The sequence below is a fragment of the Chiloscyllium plagiosum genome, chromosome 13 (genome assembly GCF_004010195.1).
Source record: "Chiloscyllium plagiosum isolate BGI_BamShark_2017 chromosome 13, ASM401019v2, whole genome shotgun sequence".
NCBI lineage: Eukaryota > Metazoa > Chordata > Chondrichthyes > Orectolobiformes > Hemiscylliidae > Chiloscyllium > Chiloscyllium plagiosum.
This window is the reverse complement of record NC_057722.1, coordinates 80303084-80326221: the sequence shown is the minus strand read 5'-3', so window position 1 is coordinate 80326221 and position 23138 is coordinate 80303084. Positions and strand designations below refer to the sequence as shown.

At 44.6% G+C, this 23138-nt stretch overlaps 1 protein-coding gene across 3 annotated transcripts in view; it reads right to left on the bottom strand.

The window, feature by feature from the left end:
• The window catches only part of rfc4 (replication factor C (activator 1) 4), a 43013-nt gene that overhangs the window by 462 nt on the left and 19413 nt on the right, over nt 1-23138 (bottom strand). For all 3 annotated transcript variants that reach the window (XM_043702836.1, XM_043702834.1, XM_043702833.1), the window contains 5 exons: nt 15148-15291; nt 12610-12730; nt 5769-5894; nt 3470-3550; nt 885-1001 (listed from right to left, as the gene is read on the bottom strand). In XM_043702836.1, the coding sequence (XP_043558771.1) occupies nt 885-1001; nt 3470-3550; nt 5769-5894; nt 12610-12730; nt 15148-15291 (589 nt within the window). The remainder of the gene's footprint in view (nt 1-884; nt 1002-3469; nt 3551-5768; nt 5895-12609; nt 12731-15147; nt 15292-23138) is intronic.

Here is a 23138-nt window from a genome sequence, read left to right as displayed (position 1 = left end):
TACTGACAACAAATTTTCAAGAATACTGATGAATAAAATTAGCAATACCATTCAAGGTGCACCATTCTGCTAAGGTGTAAATCTGTCATAGAAAGTGAAGCTCAGTCATGGTAACTTGAATTTGGAAATATGCAGAAAGGACAAATAGATGGAGAGCAATGCTATATTTTTTAAAAAGATACAAAATGTTTGCTAGGAATAATTCTGTGAATTTTCCCTGAAGCAAATAGATACTTCAATATCACTGAAGCACTTCAAACTTACTCAGCCTTCAGGGGAAAGGCATTACAATATGTCTAACCAATATAACAAGTACTCTTAAATAGAATCAGATTCATTGTGAGATTAGATTCCCTACAGTATGGAAACAGGCCCTTCAGCCTTACAAGTCCACACTGACCCTCCAAAAAGTAACCCATCCAGACCCATTCCCCCTGAATGATGGACCTAACACTATGGGTAATTTAGCATGGCCAGTTCACCTAACCTGCAGATCTTTTGGATTGTGGGAGGAAACTGGAGCACCTAGAGGAAATCCACGCAGATTCGGGAAGAATGTGCAAACTCCACACCGATGGTTGCTGGAGGTGGGAATTGAACCCGGCTCCCTGGTGCTGTGAAGCAGTGCTAACCACTGAGCCACCGTTCCGTCCACTATCAGACTACAATTACCACCTAAAGAGTCCACAATGGCTAGAGAACCACTTACTACTTCTGTATTACACTGGCATTTTAGCCAACTAATGTCGAGTGGGGTAAAAACAAATGGTTTTCAAGATTCAAAGGTCAGGATACCAAAGCATGCAGCGAGATGGAGTTAGGTGAATGAATTTGTAATAGTTTAAAAGCAGAAAAAGGTAAAACATAGCTCAAGGCATACTTACTGCCAGTTTTAGCGTGATCGCTGATTTCTGTTGATCGTTAAGATCCTCTTTATCAATAATGACGTCATGTAGTTGATTGATTAACTGTGTTGCAGCATAGCCTTCATTAATCATATTCTGACAGAAAATACAGCCAGAGATTAATAGAAGCAGTTCATACTTCCATGAGATGGCAAACTGTAAAAAGCAGTTCCTTTCCCCATGGATTGACCCTCTGCACGCATGTTTGGAATCAATTTGATTAGACAGCACATCAGTAACATATTTAATAGTGGACATTTGCTATATCAGCGACACATTCATATTTTTATGTCCCCACTTTAGTAGTGTTCCTTTTGAAGTGTTGCACCATGCCAGGCACTATATGCAATTATTCAAAGGCTTGCTCATATTGTGATTGTTGGCATGCTTATTATCAGAGAGGGCACTACTGAGTCAGATCTGTTACCACTGCACAAACGTGTATTTTTCAGCATACATACACAAAAGGTGCAGGAACGTTAGCCAATATTTTGTCTCCTTGGACGTCCATGTAGAAGCTAATTGGAGCTGTTGACCAGGCTCAGCTTTCCAACCTATCTGATAGTTCATTCGTCAGTGAAGCCAGCATTACAGCTTGAATCAAGCAGCATGAAGCATATTTATTCAAACAGAAGTCTAGTTTCATAAAAATTCTTTCATGGGATGTGGGAATCACTGGCTGGCACAGCACTGATTGCACACCTCTAACTGACCACAGGGTGGTGATGATAAGCAGCCTTTATCTGCTGCAGTCCTGGGGTTTTGATTTTGGAGGGGGGAGAATGGATTTTGACCCACCACTGGTGAAGGAACTGCAACATAGTCACAAGTCAAGCTGGTGTGCAACCTGGAAGGAACCTTCCTGTGCATCTCCTGATGTCTTTCCAGGTGAAGGGTACATAGATTCAGAACCCATTCTCAAAGGACATCAGGTTATAGTCCCAACAAGTTTATATGGACACACTACTTTTCGGAGCACTGCCACCTGATGAAGGAACTAGTGCGTCCAAATAAACCTGCTGGACTAGGTGTTGTGTGATTTTTAACTTTGTACACCCCAGTTCAACACCAGCATCTCCAAATCATGACTCTCCAAGGAGGCTTGGTGAAGTATTGCAGTGCATACATGATGAACTACTGCAGTTTTACAAGATTAATGTGCCGTGGTGCATGAACATTTCAATAAATCTGGACAGATGACAACAGTTTCACCATGCAGCCATAAGAGTTGTTAATATGAAACATGTAAATTTTACACAATATACAAAACTTTCTGAGTTAAGGGAGTCTTTTTATCTAAATTTTTAACATCTGTCTTACCAAATATTTACAAGAACTGCTCACCCAGTCAATTAATCTGGACTGTCATGACAATTTTCTTCTCCACTCAATCATTTCTAGCACAGACGAACACAACTTGATGAATAGAATGAAAAACAGAAATTGCTGGAGAAGCTCAGCAGGTCTAGCAGCATCTGTGGAGAGAAATCAGAATTAACATTTCAGGGCTGGTGAGCCTTCTGAGGAAGGGTCTGCTGACTTACTTCTGAGGAAGGATCACTGGACTTGAAATGCTAACTCTGATTTCTCCCCACAGATGCTGCCAGACCTGCTGAGCTGATCCAGCAACTTCTGTTTTTTGTTTCTGGTTTACACCATCTGCAGTGCTTTTGATTTTTATTTGAATAGAATACTGTTGCATGAAATGTAGAAAAGGGATTTTTACCTAATTCTTCACATGAATCCAACATCAGCCCTGCATCAGGTCCGAAAGAATAGTTTGGCATGCCTAACTGATACAATTTTACAAAATACTAAATAGATTTCAGTGCCCAGAATGGGCAGACCACATCTGGAGTATTGTGCGCAGTTTTGGGCCCCATATTTCAGGAAGGATATACTGGGCCTGGAGCAAGTTCAGAGGAGGTTCATGAGAATGGTCCCAGGAATGAAAACCTTAACATATGAGGACTCTGGGTTTATACTCGATGGAGTTTAGAAAGATGTGGCGGGGGGATCTAACTGAAACATACAGAATACTAAATGGCCCGGACAGAGTAGATATTGCGAAGATGTTTACATTGGTAGGACAGACTAGGACCAGAGGGCAAACCCTTAGAGAGTAAAGAGAAGACCCTTTAGAACAGAGATAACGAGAAACTTCTTCAGCCAGAGAGTGGGGAATCTATGGAATTCACTGCCACAGAAGGCTGTGGGGACCGGGTTATTGAGTATATTTAAGACGGAGATAGATAGGTTCCTGAGTATCAAAGGTTATGGGAAGAATGTGGGAGAATGGGGTTGAGAAACTGATTAGCCATGATTGAATGGTGGAGCAGACCTGATGGGCTGAATGGCCTGATTTCAGCTCATATGCCTTATGGTCTAATGATACTGGAAGAAAATTTAGGGATGAAAAATGGACAGGAGTTGATTGTCCCCCTCCCCTCCCCAATATAGATCCACCCAATTTTCCTCTCAGTTAATGATCTACCGTTACATTTTAACACCTAGTTGTTAAAAGTCTCGCCTAGTGTATTGTTAATAAGAGTCTTTATCCTTACTTTTACTACAGTTTCCAGTTTTTCAAAGGAGCTGCTATGGCAAGCAGCTAACAAACTGTCAATTATTTCCGATGGCACAACCTAGAAATAGGAAGAAAGACAAATAATATAAGCAAACAGTTCAGTTCCCTCACAAACTGTTGGGATGAGGTAGTTAGGAAAATGCAGAGGAGAGCATAATAAAAACAAACAAAAGCTTCAAGATTTACAAAAAGATTTGAACCTAACATTTCCTGAAATCTGGAAAACTCCCCGTCACAGAATCCCTACAACATGGAAGCAGGCTATTCGGCTCATCGAGTCTGCACCAACCCTGCAAACAGCATTCCACCCACAACCACAACCCTCTCCCTTTAACCCTGCATTTCCCATGGCTAACTCATCTACCTGCACATCCCTGGACACTACGGGAAATTTCCCATGGCCAATCCACCTTAACTTGTACATCTTTGGACTGTGGGAGGAAAGCGGAGCATCCAAAGGAAATCCATGCAGACAAGGGGAGAACGTGCAAACTCCACACAGACAGTTGCCCGAGGCTGGATTTGAACCCAGGTCCCTAGCGCTGTGAGGCAGCAGTGCTAACCACTGAGCCACCATCACCTTGACCTTTCTATGTCTGTTCTCCAATGTAATGTAAATTTTTTAAAGTAAACCATAAGTTTTCAGTTTAGCTCAATTTTGAAAAGTGTGGCGCTGGAAAAGCACAGCAGATCAGGCAGCATCAGAGGAGCAGGAAAACTGATGCTTCAGGCATAAGCCCTTCATTGGTTTAGCTCAGTTGCCAACATACTCACCTTGCAGTCAGAAGATTACAGATCTCAACCCCTTCAGCACAGAAACTAGACTGATTTTCCACTGCAGTTAACGCATTGTTAGAGGCATCGTCTGTGCAAGGCTTTAAACCAAAATTCTCTGTGGTGGCTCAGGTAGATACAAAAAAAAAATCCTATGACCCAACTCAGCAGATGTCATACACTCATACAATACCGAAGAGGCCCTTTGGCCCATCATGTCTGTGCTGGCTTATCTGCATTAGTCCCACTTACCAGCACGAGGTCTATAACATTGAATGTTATGACAGTTAAAGTTCTCATCCAAGTCCACTTTCAAGTTTCTAAGGTTTCCCTCCTCACCTACCTTCCCAGATAATACATTCCAAACCCCCACCAGCCCCTGGGTGAAAAAGGTTTCCCTCAGATACCTGCTAAAGTTCCTGCCTTTCATCTTAATATTATGTCCCTTTGTTACTGACCTTCAGCTAAGACAAACAGCTGCTTTCCATCCACCCTGTTCATAACCTTCAGTCTTATATAGCTCTATCAGGACTTCCTGAACCTTCTCTCTCTATCCAGCTTCTCTTCATCGTTAAACCGCTCCCTCCCAGGCAACATCTCCTCTGTACCGCCTCCAGGGCAATCCAATCCTTCTTACAGTGCGGGGACCAGAACTGACCACAGTACTCCAGCTGTGGCCAAACCAAAGTCCTGCACAGCTCCAACATCACCTCTCTACTCTTATAATCTGTGCCATGACTGACAAAACGAGTGTCCCATATGCCATCTTAACAATGCCAGGCAATGTGGTAGTTGTTATTGTTTTCATTGATGAATTGACTTCCTCTGCAGGCTGCCATTTCAATGCTCAATCTCTGGGCTGCTAGTAATGTAGCATTCTTACATCACTGCCCCACCACTTCCCACAAACATACTGACACATCTGCCTTTCCTCTTAGAGGAAAGGGAAGAAATATATTGTCTTCAAAGCAGGGAAAAAAATTGTAATGCTTGGTTAAGCTCATCTTATACTAGGGTGGAGCTAATGTATTTACCTCATACTAGGGATATATTTTCTCCAAAGAGAACTTTAAATTAAAAACCCAATGAGATTGACCCTTAAATGAGTCAAGAAGAATTGGACATGTCAAACATTTATTTGGCCACATCCTACCAGAAATGTTTATGGCTACTCCTACCGGAAATCTCCTGCCATGCTATGTTCAGACTCATATGCCTTGCCAATGTCCTCACAGCCTGACCCCACTCTGTCAGATCTATCATCCAGCTGCTTCTATGCTGACCTCTTTCTCCTGAGTTTCACTTTGCCCTCTAGAAGAATTCATTGTTGCCTTTCAGCTCCAATCATCACAAAGAGTTCTTTGTGAAAACTCCAAGCTGAAAGTGCAGTACAGTATCAGATTGACAGAAAACCATCAGTCAAATCACTCTAGGAAAGGGCTTATCCATTGCTGCCAACAACTGTCTTACGCTTTGTATGTACGCAGAAAAGGTTTTCCTACCCCAGCAATTTCAATGATGACTTGCTCCGTGATGCCTTTTCCTGCTGTGAGTCTTGTTGCACACTGCAGATAAGTTATTGCCTTCCTCAAATCTCCTTCAGACACATTGATAAGCAGAGCGAGGGTCTAGATATGATCAAATACAACATGATATAATAAAAACATTTATCACACACACCAACTGCAACTCAAAGTTCATGTTAAATGGGAAGGAATCGAACCAGAAGTAAAATCCAAGTAAACCACAGTAACGTCAACACAGAGGGAGATGACCTTAACTCAAAAATTACATCAGCTGTAGTTTGTTTTGTGATCTAATCTCTACAGAAGAGTTCAATAATCAAAATACAAAATAACCTTTAAAAACAAGAATCCAGTAATCTTGAAATTTATATTTTATTAATTTGTGGGGAGGCAATAGCCAAGTGATATTATCACTAGACTATTAATCCAAGAACTCAGGTAATGTTCCGAAGACCATACAGTATTGTGTATGGTTTTAATCACCCTGTTAGAGGAAAGACATAGTTAAAGAGGAAAGAGTGTAAAGGAGATTTACGAGGATGTGGCCAGGACTAGTAGGCCTGAGTTTCATGGAGAGATTGGCCAGGGTAGGACCTTATTCATTGGAGCGTAGGAGAATGAGGGTGACCTTATTGAGGTGCATAAAATATCAGGGGCATAGACAGTCTTTTTCCCAGGGATGGGGAACTGAAAACTAGACAGCACTGGTGTAAGGTGAGAGGGGAAAGATTTAAGGAGGACCTGAGGGGCAATTTCTTCTCACAGAGTGGTGCGGATATGGAATGGGCTGCCAGAGAAAATGATTGAGGGAGGTACAATAGCAGCATTTTAAAAACATTTGGATAGGTACATGGATGGGAAGGGTTTAGAGGGATATGTGGGCAGTTGGAGCCATCTGAGTGGGCACCATGAGCAGCATGGACCAATTTGGTGAAAGTGAGGACTGCAGATGCTGGAGATCAGAGTCAGAAAGTGTGGTACTGGAAAAGTACAGCAGGTCAGACAGCATCTGAGGAGCAGGAGAATGGACGTTTCAAGCACAAGCTCTTCATCGGTTTGGGCCAAAGGGCCTGTTTCTATGCTGTATGACTCTATAACTCTATGACCTGGGTTCAAATCCCACCATGGCAGATGGAGGAATTTGAATTCAATAATAAATCTGGAATCAGGGTCTGATGATGCCCATGAAACCATTGTCATAGTTAGTAAGACCCAACTGAATTCAGTAATATCCTTTGGGGAATGAAATCTGCCATCCTTACCTAGACTGGTCTACATAATGGGACTGCATCTGTACGGGGAAAACAGTTAATGTTCTGGAAAAGAGTCACCGGACCCAAAACGTTGACTCTGAGATGCTGCCAGACCTGCTGAGTTTCTCCATTTTCAGGATTGTGTTTTAGTGTTGACCTCAGGAGAAGATGGACTCAGCTCCAGGGGCATTTAACTGTAAAATGAGAGAGATGTGCTTACAAGTGATCCTATTGTAATCCTGGTACATATGTAAATGCCCACTGACCGATGGGTGCATTTCCACCTGGTCCCAAACCTCGTCCAAATCTCCTTAAAACCGTACACAAGTGGTAAATGTGATAGCCCATTCCTCTGGAGCTCCAGGTTATGAACGGCTCAGCACAGCGTCAGCTCAGCGCATTGTGTTTCCTTCAGCAGTCGGTCCAGCCTGGGATCACAGGTCCTCAAACCGACAGCAAGAAATTGACTAACTGGACGTTTTAAATTTCTTTCTCCCCCCTTTATTTTATAATGGAAAGGTTGTTACTCTGTTATTATCTCTTTACTTTTTAAAATTTATTACTATGATTTTATACTTTTGAAGCTCTGTAATTTTTCCTAAGAATGTATACTCAAGAATCTGTACCAAGGGACTTTTGTACCTAAAATGGCACCAATAGTGGCAATGTTAACTTTCCACTGCCTTCCTGTGAGTACATGAGACAATAAAGCTAAAACTAATTCAATATGCAAAGCCTTGGCTTGGGCCTCTTAAAGGGATTCCCCATACCAAATCAAGTATCTCAACTTTCTTTTGTTGTCCTTATACTCTCAACAGCAGTGGTGTGGGGCTTGGAGTTGTTCCACATACATGAAAGTAGCCACGCATTTAGCATTCTGTCACCCTGAATCCACACACAAAGGTTTGTAAGAGTCCTGAACCATGTGAAATTGGACCTACAACTGTCCAGACAAGTGTGGAGTATTGAATCACAGTCCTGACTTGTACCTTGTCGATAGTGGACTGGCTTTGAGGTGTCAGAATCCAGGATCATTGGATTGGATACAGATTAAGTGAACACGTACCAAGTGGAACTCCTTCCTGTTTACAAAGGTTCCTGGCTGCTCTGTAATAGCTTTGATGGTCACACACTGTAGACAATATACTCTGCACCGAAGGGGAAACCAGCAACAGTCCCAAAACAAAGCACCCTCCCAGTCCACCTGCCCTGATCAGGGCAATAACGGGGCTATTGCTTTGTCCTCTGGTACAGGGCTTTCTTCACCTGCTTCGTTATAAAAAACATCTTCTCTTTGCCCATTGTAAGAAGCATTAAAAGCTGTGATAGGCTAAAAATCACACAACACCAGGTTATAGTTCAACAGGTTTAATTGGAAGCACACTAGCTTTCGGAGTGTCGCTCCTTCATCACACAATCACCTGATGAAGGAGCGTCGCTCCAAAAGCTAGTGCTTCCAAATAAACCTGTTGGACTATAACCTGGTGTTGTGTGATTTTTAACTTTGTACACCCCAGTCCAACACCGGCATCTCTGAATCGTGATAGGCTAAGTCTTCATTGTAGGAATATTTCAGTTTGAAGAATTTTGATGGCCAGATTAAGCAAAATAACAGTTTGAACACAAAATGTAAGAAACGTATAAGAGAAAAAGAAAATCGGTTTCCCCCTCAAAATACTTTGTGAAACATGTATCATTAAAGGACTATTTTTGTGTCCCACATATTCGTGCTCACTCTGTACCAAGTAATCCATGACAAGAGACTAAGCACAACTGAATATAATTAAATAAAAACAGACTGCCTTTTCATCAAATCCCTACAGTGTGGAAACATTTGGCCCGAGTCCACAATGACCCTCTGAAGAACATCCCACCCAGACCATCTCCCCCACCCTATCCCTGTAACCCTGAATTTCCCATGGCTAATGCACCTAACTCGCACATCCCGAAATACTACGGGCAATTTAACATGGCCAATCCACCTAAACTGCACATCTTTGGATTGTGGGAGGAAACCAGAGCACCTGGAGGAAACCCACGCAGACACGGGAGAATGAGCAGACTCCACACAGGCAGTCATCCAAGGGCAGAATCGAACCTGGGTCCCTAGTACTGTGAGGCAGCATTAAGCCCCAAAGCATTGAGCCCCATACCGCCCTTTTCTTCCCTCTTCTTAATTTATCTTTTGTGGATAAATGTTGGTGCTTGAAAAATACTGAGAAAGGAGCACTAGAATGTTTCTGTAATCAATGCTGGCACTGAGCATACCCAGGTTATGTAGGACACAACAAGTTCCAGGATAAAGCTTCCCTCCCTCTGCTCAGTAACGTGCCTTAACCACAAAACCAATGTGAAGCTAGGGAGAAAGAAGGAAAGACCACGTGGTAAAACTATCAGCAGACTCACAGGAATGTAAGGACTGCAAATGCTGGAGATCAGAATCGAACAGTGTGGTGCTGGAAAAGCACAGCCGGTCAGACAGCATCCGAGGACCAGGAGAATCGATGTTTCGGGCATAATCAGGAATATGGGGGAGGCCCAAGGGGGCTGAGGGATAAATGCGAGGGGCGAGGGGCCTGGGGCTGGGGTAAGGTAACTGGGAATGCGATAGGTAGATGAAGTTGGGGGCTGATGGTGATAGTTTGGAGGGGAGGGTGGAGCAGACAGGTGGACACAAAGATGGACAGGTAGGACAGATCAAGAGGAGGTGTCGAATTAGACGGTTGGATCTGGGATAAGGTGGGGGGAGGGGAGATGAGGAAACTGGTGAAATCCATATTGATCCCATGTGGTTAAAGGAACCCAAGGCAGAAGATGAGGTGTGCTTCCTTCAGGCGGCGGGTGGCTAGAATCTGAAGGTAGAGGCAGCCCATGACTCCTGCCTGCCCTGGCCAATCCATCACCTCCTCGTGCTCCTGCCCCACCAAACTTATCTCCCCTTACCTTGGCACCATCCTGTCCCCCTTGGTCCAGGACCTCCCACACACATTCTGGATACCACCCACGCCCTCCACCTCCTCCATGACTTTCAGTTCCTGGACCCCAATGCCACATCTTCACCATGGACACCCAGTTCCTGTACACATCCATCCACCATGATGAAGGTCTCCATTTCCTCTGTTTCTTCCTCTCCTGCCGACCCAACCAGTACCCTTCCACATTCATTTGACTGGCTGAACTGGTCCTCACCTTCAATAATTTCTCCTCCGAATCCTCCCACTTCCTCCAGATGAAAGGAGTAGCTATGGGCACTTGCATGGGTCCCAGCTATGCCTGCCTCTTAGTTGGCTACGTGGAACAGTCCATCTTCCATAGTTATTACGGCACCATTCCCCACCTTTTCCTCCGTTACATTGATGACTGTATCGGCGCCACCTCGTGCTCCCACGGGGAGGTTGGACAGTTCATCAACTTCACTAACACCTTCCACCTCAAGTTCACCTGGACCATCTCAGACACCTCCCTCCCCTTCCTGGAACTCTTCATCTCCATTTCCAACGACCAACTCAACACAGACATCTACTACAAACTCATCAACTCTCACAGCTGCCTGGACTGCACCTCATCCTCCCCCACCTCCTGTAAACACACTATTCATTACATCCAATTCCTCCGCCTCTGCCACATCTGCTCCCAGGAGGACTAATTCTACCCCAGAACACCCCAGATGGCCTCCCTCTTCAAAGACTGCAATTACCCTCCCACGTGGTCGATGATGCCCTCCAGCGCATCTCCTCCACTTCCCGCACCTCCGCCCTTGAACCCCACCTCTCCAATCACATCAAGGACAGAACTCCCGGTCCTCACCTTCCACCCTAACAACTTCTGTATACATCATATCATCCTCCATTTCCGCCACCTGCAAACTGATTCCACCACCAGTTATATTTCCCTCCCCACCCCTACCTGCATCCCACAGAGACCATTCTCTCTGTGATTCCCTTGTAAGGTCCGCGCCCCCCACCAGCCTTCACCCCATTCCCTGTACCTTCCCCTGCCACTGCAAGAATTGCAAACCCTGCGCCCACACCGCCCCCCTCACCTCCATCCAAGACCCCAAAGGATCTTTCCACATTCAGCAGAGATTTTCCTGCATCTCCACACACGTCAACTACTGTATCCGTTGCTCTCGATGTGGTTTCCTCTACATTGGGGAGGCAGGATGCCAACTTGCGGAACATTTCAGAGAACATCTCTGGGACACACGCACTAAACAACCCCACCGTCCCGTAGCTGAACACTTTAAGTCCGCCTCCCACTCCACTAAGTACATGCAAGTCCTGGGCCTCCTCCATCGCCAAATTCTAGTCACCTAACCCCTGGAGGAAGAATGCCTCATCTTCCACCTTGGGACCCTCTAACCACACAGGATCAATGTGGAGTTCACCAGTTTCCTCATCTCCCCATCTTATCCAAGATCAACCCTCCAACTTGGCACTACTCTCTTGACCTGTCCTACCTGTCCATCTTTCTTCCCACCTATCCACTCCACCCAGCCTCCCATTTATTGCTCAGCCTCCTTGGGCTTCCCCATATTCCTGATGAAGAGGTTATGCTCGAAACATCGACACACCTGCTCCTGGGATGCTGCCTAACCGGCTGTGCTTTTCCAGCACCACACTGACTCATCAGCAGACTCAGCCTTGCTGCTCCAACAACTTAATCCATGGCCCACACACTATCTGCGCTCGCAAGCTCACCGTGAGAATGGTTGCTTGGACACAGAATCAGTCAGCATGCAAAAACAGACTCTAATCATTCTCATGTAGGCTTTAATATAAGATCATGCTGTCAGGAGAGAAAGAATACATAAGGAAATTTCCAAAAACTTAAGCAACCCCAAGGAGTACAAAGCAGTTTGAGATGGTTTAGGCTGGTGTGGATAGAAAGCTGGTGGAAAGATAACCAGATGGAAAAGAGAGAGCTCACAAGAAGGGGTAAAAATAAATCATCAGATAACATTTGGCCAGCAGGATAGGGAGGAGTTGGTCTCGTGGTACTATTGTTAGATTGTTAGTTCAGAGACCCAGGGAATGTTCTGCAGATCCAAATTTGAATCCTGCCACAGCAGATGGTGGGATTTGAATTCAATAAAAATCTGGAATTATGAATCTAATGATAGCCATGAATCCATTGTTGCTTGTTGCAAAAACCCCGTCAGGTTCAATAATGTCCTTTAAGGAAGGAAACTGCCCTCCTTACTTGTTCTGACCTACATGTGTCTCCAGACCCACAGCAATGTGGTTGACCAATAACTGTCCGCTGGCCAATTAGGGATGGGCAAAAATTCTGGGCCTAGACAGCAACACCCTGAATGAAAAAAAACACTACACTGTGGAAATGCCACTCGTGCATCAGCATCTTTAGCTACAACAGGCAACGCTGAACCCAGAAACAGCATACACCCTGGGTGTAGCCCATTATCTGTGCAGACAAGGGGGTGCTATTGTCATCAGAACAGAAAGATAGTGCCAGTGTAGTGGGCCCAAACCAGGTCAAAATTACATTTGGTATTCTGATTAAAACTTGAACTCCAAACATTCCACACAACACCAGAGACTTACTTCATCGCTGCACTGTATATTCTCCTTCGCACAGATGGCCAGCAACCTTTTCAGCTGTATATCATCAGTCAAAGGTTTAAAACGGAACTTTGAACATCGAGATGTTAGTGGTTCAATTATCCTGAAAAGACAGACAAAAGAATCACATGTGAGCAAACAGATTAATTGTACACACTTTCTTGCCAGTGACTTGATGTCACTGTCACAATGGAGCCAGCTTTATATTCCATTGACATTCTTAACATTGTACAAAAACAGACTCCACAATCCCACTCCACAGCAACACAGTTATCCTGCAAATCTTCTGTGTTCTATGTGTGAACTCACCATTGTATTTAATTAAACAGGCAGAAGGTGAGGGATTAATTTTGCACTACCTGATCTGCGTAATTTTTAAGTTGCTATATCTGCCACCTAAGACAGGGATCAATACTTCACACACCAACATAACAGGTCGGGGGAGGGTAAAATACTTCCTCCATTTTATGGAAAACAATTAAACCAATTCCCCATACACACAAGATCAATGAGATAAACAGGCTGAATTACAATCCTGGTCTAACATTACCCATTTTGTCTGCTGTTAGAAACAGATTTTTACAAGCTCCAGTAATTAAAGGTCAATTTTTTTTAACTTATCAAAGTCTAGGAAACAGGAATCTCTTCTGATGCCATTTATCCAACAGGGAGATTACTCCTCTTCATCAGATGATGATTTATGTGCAAAATAAATTAACCAAACACAACAATTATATTTTAATTAAAACATAGGGGTTCAAGCAAATCTAACTCAAGTAACTCAAACTGCTTGAAAAACAAAGAACATCCAGCTGATGTCGAGTAGCAGACTTGGAGTTAAAGATACACAAATCATTCAAATCAAAATAAATAAAGTCACAATAAAAATAACAGCTCATTTCTAAGGGAGAACTGAAATAAAGAATTTGTTAAACTTGTACACAAAATCTTTGTTAGGTCACAACTGGAAAACAATTTTGGAAACGAAGTGAGGGGTGGCTCATATAGGTCTCGGAGATTATGGAAGAGTTGAACAGGGTAGTTTTATAGATGTTTCCACCTGCTGGAGAAGCAAAACTAGAGACTATCAAAACAAATCAGTCATTAATAAATCTGACAGAATTCAGTAGAAATCTCTTTATCCTTACAGCAGTGGAATGTAGAACTCAATTCGACATAATAAATGACGCGACTAGTATAGATACATTTAAAGAAAAGCTACATCAACATATGGAAGGAAGAGGAACCCAAGAATCTAAACAATTGCCTGGGGCAGCATGATGGCTCAGTGGTTAGCACTGCTCCCTCACAGCACCAGAGACCAGAGTTTGATATCAGCCTTGGGCAACTGTCTGGCTGTGTTGAGTTTGCACATTCTCCCCACATCTGGGTGCTCCAGTTTCCTCCAAAGATGCGTAGGTTAGGTGGATTGGCCACGGCAAATGCAGGGTTACAGGGATACGATGGGGGCTGGGGTCTGAGTGGGATGCTCTTCAGAGGATTTGTAAAGACTCAATGGATCGAAATCCTCTTCCCGCACTGTAGGGATTCTGAGAATACTGGAGACACCAGAGAGTCAATATTTTTCATCTTGTACTTATCAGGACTAGAATACAAGAAACAGACTGGAAGAATAATCTTCCAGTTTAATTCTTGGATCCTAGGCCACTTGAATGTAACACAAAAAGCTTCAATATTGTGCCTCCTGTTAGTAACATTTAACGTCAGAATATGTTGATACAGTTACATGGAGAGATACAGGAGGCAGCTTGTGCGGATCATAAACACTGGCCTGCAAGGCAGGGTTCTGCACTCTAAAATATCATACCACCTACAATATACAATTAGTATATTCAACATTCAAATTCTCGATTTAAAAAACTTGACTGAAAAGTAGTTAAGACAAACTAGTCATTCTATTAGATTACTTACAGTGTGGCAACAGGCCCTCTGGCCCAACAAGTCCACACCTACCTGCCGAAGCGCAACCCACTCAGACTCATACCCCTACATTTACCCCTTACCTAACACTATGGGCAATTTAGCATGGCCAATTCACCTGACCCGCACACCTTTGGGCTGGTGGAAGGAAACCGGAGCACCCGGAGGAAACCCACGCAGACACGGGGAGAGTGTGCAAACTCCACACAGTCAGTCGCCTGAGGTGGGAACTGAACCCTGTTCGGTACAATTAACTATTTTGATTCCAAAAAATGGTTTTAATACATATGTCATTTAAAATTTGATCTGTCTCTGGCGCTGTGAGGCAGCAGTGCTAACCACTGTGCCACCGTGCCGCCCACCCTGTTCGGTACAATTAACTATTTTGATTCCAAAAAATGGTTTTAATACATATGTCATTTAAAATTTGATCTCTTCAATAGGATATTATGTTTCTATTGAATAATATATAATTCATTAATGAATAAGCAATGTACCCAAAATTAACTCTCCTATGGCCTAGTGTGATATGAAACGGAATCGAATATTGTGGCCTTTAGATAGTTGCCAGTCTCCCACCTGCTGATGTAGTTACAGATGAGGCAGAAGCGGGTGGTTTTCGATTCTCTTTCCATTGTCCGGCGAAGAGCAGCTTGTGCAGCATTCGTCATGGAATCGGCTTCATCTAAGATGACAATTTTAAACGGTGGAGCAGGCTTTCCACTGGAAGAAATAACAAAGATTGCAATTGCCTAAGGAAGAGGTCTACAAACTGGATTACATTCAGAAAAACGTACAAAGGAGTCACTTACTCTAGCTCCAAAAGCTTGTTCCCACTCTCTCCCATTGACTTTGATCCCTTCAGTCCTAAGATCTACCTCTAACTCCTTCTTGAAAACATTCAATGTTTTGGCCTCAACTGCTCTCTGTGACAGAGAATTCCACAGGCTCCCCACTCTCTGGGTGAAAATAGGTACGTGAGGAATAAAAGGATGACTAGGGTAGGAATAGGGCCAGTCAAAGACAGAAATGGGAAGTTGAGTGTGGACCCTGTGGAGATCGGAGAGGTGCTAAACGAATATTTCTCATCGGTTGTCATTCAGGAAAAGGGTAATATTGTCGAGGAGAAGAATGAGATACCAGGTATTAGACTAGAAAGGATCGAGGTTACTAAGGAGGAGGTGTCATCAATTCTAGAAGGAGTGAAAGTAGACAAATCCTCTGGGTGCCGGAAGGGATTTATCCAAGGATTCCCTGGGAAGCTAGGGAGGTGGTGTTGGAGCCTTTGGCTTTGATCTTTGACTTGTCATTGTCTACAGGTTTTGTACCAGAGGACTTGAGGATTGCAAAATGTTGTGCCCTTGCTCAAGGGCAGTAGAGAAGACCCAGGTAATTATAGACCAGTGAGCCTTACATCTGTTGTAGGAAAGGTTTTGGAAAGGATTATAAGAGATAGGATTTACAATCATCTAGCAAGCAACAATTTGATTTCAGATAGTCAACATGGTTTCGTCAAGGGCAGGTCATGTCTCACAAAACTCTGAGTTTTTTGAGAAGGTGACCAAGCATGTGGATCAGGGTAGGGCAGTTGATGTGGTGTGTATGGACTTCAGTAAAGCCTTTGATAAGGATCCACATGGTCGGCTGTTGGAGAAAATGCAGAGGCATGGGATTGAGGGTGATTTAGCAGTTTGGATTAGAAAATGGCTTTCAGTAAGAAGGCGAGTGGTGGTTGTTGGAAAATATTCAGCCTGGAGTCCGGTCACTAGTGGTGTGTCACAAGGATCTGTTTTGGGACCACTGCTGTTTGTCAGGCATAGGTGGATGGGTTAGTAAGTTTGCAGATGAGACTAAAGTTGGTGGAGTAGTGAACAGTGTGGAAGAATGTTGCAGGGGGACATGGATAAACTGCAGGATTGGGCTGGGAGGTGGCAAATGGAGTTCAATGCAGATAAATGTGAGGTGATTCACTTTAGGAAGAATAACAGGAAGGCAGAATACCGGGTCAACGGAAAGATTCTTGGTAGTGTGGATGCGCAGAGGGATCTTGGAGACCATGTACATAGATCCCTGAAAGTTGTCACCCAGGTTAATAGTACTGTTAAGAAGGCATACAGTGTGTTAGGCTTCATTGGTAGGGGGATTGAGTTCCGGAGCCGCAATATCACGCTGCAACTATACAAAACGCTAGTGCGGACACACTTGGAATATTGTGTACAGTTCTGGTCGTCCCATTACAGGAAGGATGTGGAAGCATTGGAAAAGGTACAGAGGAGATTTACCAGGATGTTGCCTGGTCTGGAGGGAAGGTCTTATGAGAAAGGCTGAGGGACATTGGTCTGTTCTGATTGGAAAGAAGAAGGTTAAGAGAGGATTTGATAGAGACATACAAGATGATCAGAGATTAGATAGGGTGGACAGTAAGAGTCTTTTTCCTAGGATGATGACGTCAGTGTGTACGAAGGGGTATAGCTACAAATTTAGGGTGATAGATTTAAGACAGATGTCAGAGGCAGGTTCTTTACTCAGAGAGTGGTAAGGGTGTGGAATGCCCTGCCTGCCAATGTAGTTAACTCAGCCACATTAGGGGCATTTAAACAATCCTTGCACAAGCACATGGATGATGATGGGACAGTGTAAGGGGATGGGCTTAGATTAGTTCACAAGTCGGCATATCGAGGGCCGAAGGGTCTGTTCTGCGCTATATTGTCCTATGTTCTAAAACACTTCTCATCTCAGTCCAAAATTACCTGCCCTGTATTCCTCAGGCTGTGACCCCTGGTTCTGGACACCCCAGTCATCAGGAACATCGTTCCTACATTTTCACAAAAAAAAATGAAAGAATGGCAGATGCTGGAAATCAGAAACAAAAACTGAAATTGCTAGAAAAGCTCAGTAGGTCTGGCAGCATCTGTGAAGAGGAAGCAGGGGTAACCCTTCCTCAGAACATTTTTGATTCCCTTTCCATTGCTCAGTGAAGCACCCATCACTGAATCTGCTTCAACCGAGATGACCATGTTAAACATCAGGGCAGGCGATCAGGACAGATCAGGACCCTGCTGAAGAAAGGTCACTGGACCTGAACCATTAACTCTGCTATCTCTCCACAGATGATGCCAAACCTGTTTAGTTTTTCCAGCAATTTCCATTTTTTCCTTTATCTAACCTGTTTAAGTCTGTTAGAATTTTACAGGCTTATATGAGATCTTCTGTCATTCTTCTAAACTCCTGTGAATAAACAAACATAGAAAATAGGGGTAGGTGTAGGCCATTCGGCCCTCAAGCCTTCTCCCATATGTCTGATCATCCAACCCAGTCCCTGCTCCAACTTTCTCCCAAACCCTTTGACATGAGCTAAACAGTGAAATTCTAACTTCCATCATCTGATAGTCCATATTTACCACCAACATAACAGTCTCTGGCTTACCATTAATCTACAGATTTGTCGGCAGTTTCTGTCAAACTAATGGGGTGGCAGTGTGGAGTTTGCACATTCTCCCCGTGTCTGTGTGGGTTTCCCCTGGGTGCTCCGGTTTCCTCCCACAGTCACAAAGAAGTGCAGGTCAGGTGAATTGGCCATGCTAAATTGCCCATAGTGTTGGGTGCATCATTCGGAGGGAAATGGGTCTGGGTGGGTTACTCTTCGGAGGGTCGGTTGGGCCGAAGGGCCTGTTTCCACACTGTAGAGAATCTATTACCTTTCCTTGTTGAGCCACATACAAATCAGGAAGAGGATTAGACCAATCAGCAAGATATTGGTCAATCCAGCTGCAGCCTGAACTCCACATTCCTGTCCAGCCTTGATAACCTGACACTTCCCCCATTAGTCTGGAACGTATCTGCCTCTCCCTCAAAAGAATCCACTTACACTACTTCAACTGTCGCTGCAGGAGAGAGTTCCAAAAATCCACAACCTTCAGACAAAGAAAAATTCCTCTCTGCCTTGGTCTTAAATTGGAAATGCCTTATTTTTATTCTTATATTCTGTCCCCTAGTTCTAGTTTTCCCACAGGGAACACATCATCTCATCCTAACTTTAGGGTAAGTGATGGTCTAGTGGTATTATCACTGGACTGTTAATCCAGAGACTCCGATAACGTCTTTGAGGCCTGGATTCAAATCCTGCCACAGCAGATGGCAGAATTTAAATTCAATAAAAATCTGGAATTAGGAGTCTAATGATGACCATGAATCCATTGTCAATTATCGGAAAAACCTACCTGGTTCACTAATGGCCTACATACGTTTCTGCAATGTGGTGACTCTCAACTGCCCTCTGAAATGGCCTAGCAAACCATTCGGTTGTATCAATCATTCCAAAGTCTCAAGAAATAAATGAAACCAGACAGACCACCTGGCATTAACCTTGACACTGGAAAAGACAACGGCAGAAACAGACCTGCTGACCCTGCAAAGTCCTCCTGCCTAACATCTGTGGGCTAGTGCCAACACTGGGAGAGCTGTCTCACAAACAGTCAGGTAACAGCCGAGCACAGTCATACTCACAGTATCATACCTTACAGACAATGTCCCAGACCCCACCTTCACCATCCCTGGACATGTCCTGTCCCACTGACAAGACATCCCAGCAGAAGTGGTGGCAAGGTGGGATACAGCCAGGAGGGAGTTGCCCTGGGAGTCCTCACCATTGACTCCGGACCCCATGAAGTCTCATGGCTTCAGGCTAAACACGGGCAAGGAAACCTCCTGCTGATCACCACACACCATCCTCCCTCAGCTGATGAATCAGTACATCTCCATGTTGAGCAACACTCAGAGGAAGCACTGAGATGGCAAGAGCACTAAATGTACTCTGGGAGGGGGAATTCAGTGCCTACCACCAAGAGTGGCTCAGTAGCAGCACTATTGATCGAGCTGGTCGGGTCCTAAAGGACATAGCTCCTTGACTGGGTCTGTGGCAGGTGGTGGGGGAACCAACAAGAGGGAAAAACATATTTGACCTCATCCTTACCAGATGCATCTCTCCAAGACAGTATTGGTAAGAGTGACCACTGCACAGTCCTTGTGGAGACAAGTTCCCACCTTCACAATGAGAACATCCTCCATCGTGCTGTGTGGCACTATCACTGTGCTAAATGGGACAGACTTCAAACAGATCTAGCAACACAAGACTGGGCCATCAACAGTAGTTGAATTGTACTCCAGCACAATCTGTAACCTCATGGCCCAGCATATCCCCAGTCAACCATTACAATGAGGCCGGGAATCAAGCATGGTTCAATGGGGAGTGCAGGAATAGCACCAGACATACCTGAGGATGAGGTGTCAACCTGGTGAAGCTTCCAAACATACATGCCAAAAGCATAAGCAGCAAGTGATAGACAGATCACACAACCAAAGGATCAAATCGAAGCTCTGCAGTCCTGCCACACCCAGTTATGAATGGTGGTGGACAATTAAACAACTCAATGGAGAAGGCAGCTCCACAAATACCCCCATCTTCAAAGATGGAAGAGCCCAACATATCGATGTAAAAGATAAGGCTGAAGCTTTCGCAGCAATCTTGAGCCAGATGTGCCAAGTGAATGATCCATTTCGGCCTCTTCCGGTGCTCCCCAGCATCACAGAGTCCAGTCTCCAGCCAATCCGATTCACTCCATGTGATATCAACAAAAATTAGAGGCTCTGGATACTGCAAAGACTATGGGCCCTGACAACATTCCAACATTATTACTGAAGACGTGTGCTCCAGAACTTGCTGCTCCCGTAGCCAAGCTGTTCCAGTACAGCTACAACAATGGCATCTACCTGACAATATGGAATATTGCCCAGATATCTCCTGTCCATAAAAAAGTAGGACAAATCCAACCCAGACAATTACCATCTCATTGGTCTACTCTCGATCATCAATAAGGTGATGGAAGGTGTCATCAACAATGCAATCAAGCAGCACCTGCTCAGCAGTAACCTACTCAGTGACGCCCAGTTTGGGTTCCTCCAGGGTCACTCAGCTCCTGACCTCATTACAGCCATGGGTCAAACATAGACAAAAGAGCTGAATTCCAGAGGGGAGGGGAGAAGGACAGCCCTCAACATCAAGGGCTGCATTTGACTGAGTGTAGCATCAAGGAGCCCTAGCAAAACTGGAATCAGGGGGCAAACACTCAGCTGGCTGGAGTCATACCTGACACATTGGAAGATAGCTGTGGTTGTTGGAGGTCAGTCATCTCAGCTCCAGGCCATCTTTGCAGGAGTTCCTCAGGGTAATGTCCTAGGCCCAACCATCTTCAGCTGCTTCATCAATGACCTTCCCTCCATAAATGGTCCCCATTTCTGACCTTATGTTTGCACAATGTTTAGCACCATTCACGACTCCTCAGGTACTGAAACAGTCCATGTCCAAATGCAACAAGATCTGAGCAATATCCAGACTTGGGCTGACATGTGGCAAGTAACACTCACGCCACAGCTGTGTGTATCTACAAGATAGTAACCTGGGGCCATAGCAGCTAGGCGCATTATAAAATTGGCTAAATAACTTGTGCAAGGTCTGACAGAATGCAAAGAGGCCAAGGTTACCACAGGTCAAATGCAAGCAAGGATCATCCTTCCTGATGAAGGGCTTATACCCGAAACGTTGATTTTCCTGCTCCTCAGATGCTGCCTGACTTGCTGTGCTTTTCCAGCACCACACTCTTGACTCTGATCTCCAGCATCTGCAGTCCTCAGTTGCCTCCTCGCAAGCAAGGGTCAGCCTAACCCTGTCGTGCTATTGAGCAATGGGAGAATTATAATGAGCTGGAACTCATTCATCCATAACAATAAGGAGAGAGTCTGTTGGTGTATCTTGGCCAGACCCACTGGCACCATGGAGCAATCAGATCATGGAAAGTGGATGGATAAACCTGGGATAACTCTCACTGGGCACTGTGACATCTGCCCCGTGACCCCCACTAGCTGAAGAGAACATTCCAGAAGGGTTTTTTTTAAGATTAGATTACTTACAGTGTGGAAACAGGCCCTTCGGCCCAACACATCCACACTGACCCGCTGAAGCGCAACCCACCCAGACCCATTCCCCTACATTTACCCCTTCACCTAACACTATGGGCAATTGAGCATGGCCAATTCACCTAACCTGCACATTTTTGGACTGTGGGAGGAAACCGGAGCACTCGGAGGAAACCCATGGAGACACGGGGAGAATGTGCAAACTCCACACAGTCAGTCGCCTGAGGCGGGAATTGAACCCAGATCTCTGGCGCTGTGAGGCAGCAATGCTAACCACTGTGCCACCGTGCTGCCCGTTCATAAAGGGGGAATAAAAAGGGATGCCTGCCGGCCATTCCCTCAGCAAAGATTCAGCCAGTGAAGACTCTGACTGAGACCTATCTTTATACCAAGATGACCCCGAGTGCACCCCTTGACGGAGCTCAGTAAATTGGACCTAGCAGCTCAATCATAGCAGGCAGTCAGCCTAATTTGGGCAAAATATTAAGTTGTTGTGTAAGAGCCATTTCTTTAACTTAAGAGTGTTTTAATAAAACTAAGTTTGAACCACAATCCTTTGTTTGTCGTGAAGAAGAGTACTTGGGTAAACACATTGTTATGAATAATAAATTGGTTGAAGTATCAAACATTTCACAGGCAAAGATGCACTGCAGAAATTCACCCAAACCCACAACCACGCCCAACCAGAAATCCTGAACTGCTCCTCATATGCCTCCTGTGACCAACCTTATGAACTTCCTCTGGACCACCCCCCTAATACGTCAAGAAACAGCTCAACACAGTGGATATAACAATGACTACAGGGCCTGACAACATTCCGACAATCGGCCTGAAGACTTGAAGTGCACAGCAAGCTGTGCCCCTGGGCAAGCTGTTTCAAGACAGCTCCAACTCTGACATTTGCTAGAACTGCTTGGGAGGATTTAAATTAGTAAGGTAGGGGGGGTGGGACCCAGGGAGATAGTGAGGAAAGAGATCGATCTGAGACAGATACAGCTGAGAACAGAAGTGAGTCAGGTCAGGCAGGGACAAGGTAGGACTAATAAATGTTTCAAGACAGCTCCAACTCTGACATTTGCTAGAACTGCTTGGGAGGATTTAAATTAGTAAGGTAGGGGGGGTGGGACCCAGGGAGATAGTGAGGAAAGAGATCGATCTGAGACAGATACAGCTGAGAACAGAAGTGAGTCAGGTCAGGCAGGGACAAGGTAGGACTAATAAATTAAACTGCATTTATTTCAATGCAAGGGGCCTAACACGGAAGGCAGATGATCTCAGGGCATGGTTAGGAACATGGGACTGGGATATCATAGCAATTACAGAAACATGGCTCAGGGATAGGCAGGACTGGCAGCTGAATATTCCAGGATACTAATGCTACAGGAAGGATAGAAAGGGAGGCAAAAGAGGAGGGGGAATGGCATTTTTGATAAGGGATAACATGGCAGCTGTGCTAAGGGAGGATATTCCCGAAAATACATCCAGGGAAGTTATTTGGGTGGAACTGAGAAATAAGAAAGGGATGATCACCTTATTGGAATTGTATTATAAAACCCCCAATAGTCAGAGGGAAATTGAGAAACAAACTTGTAAGGATA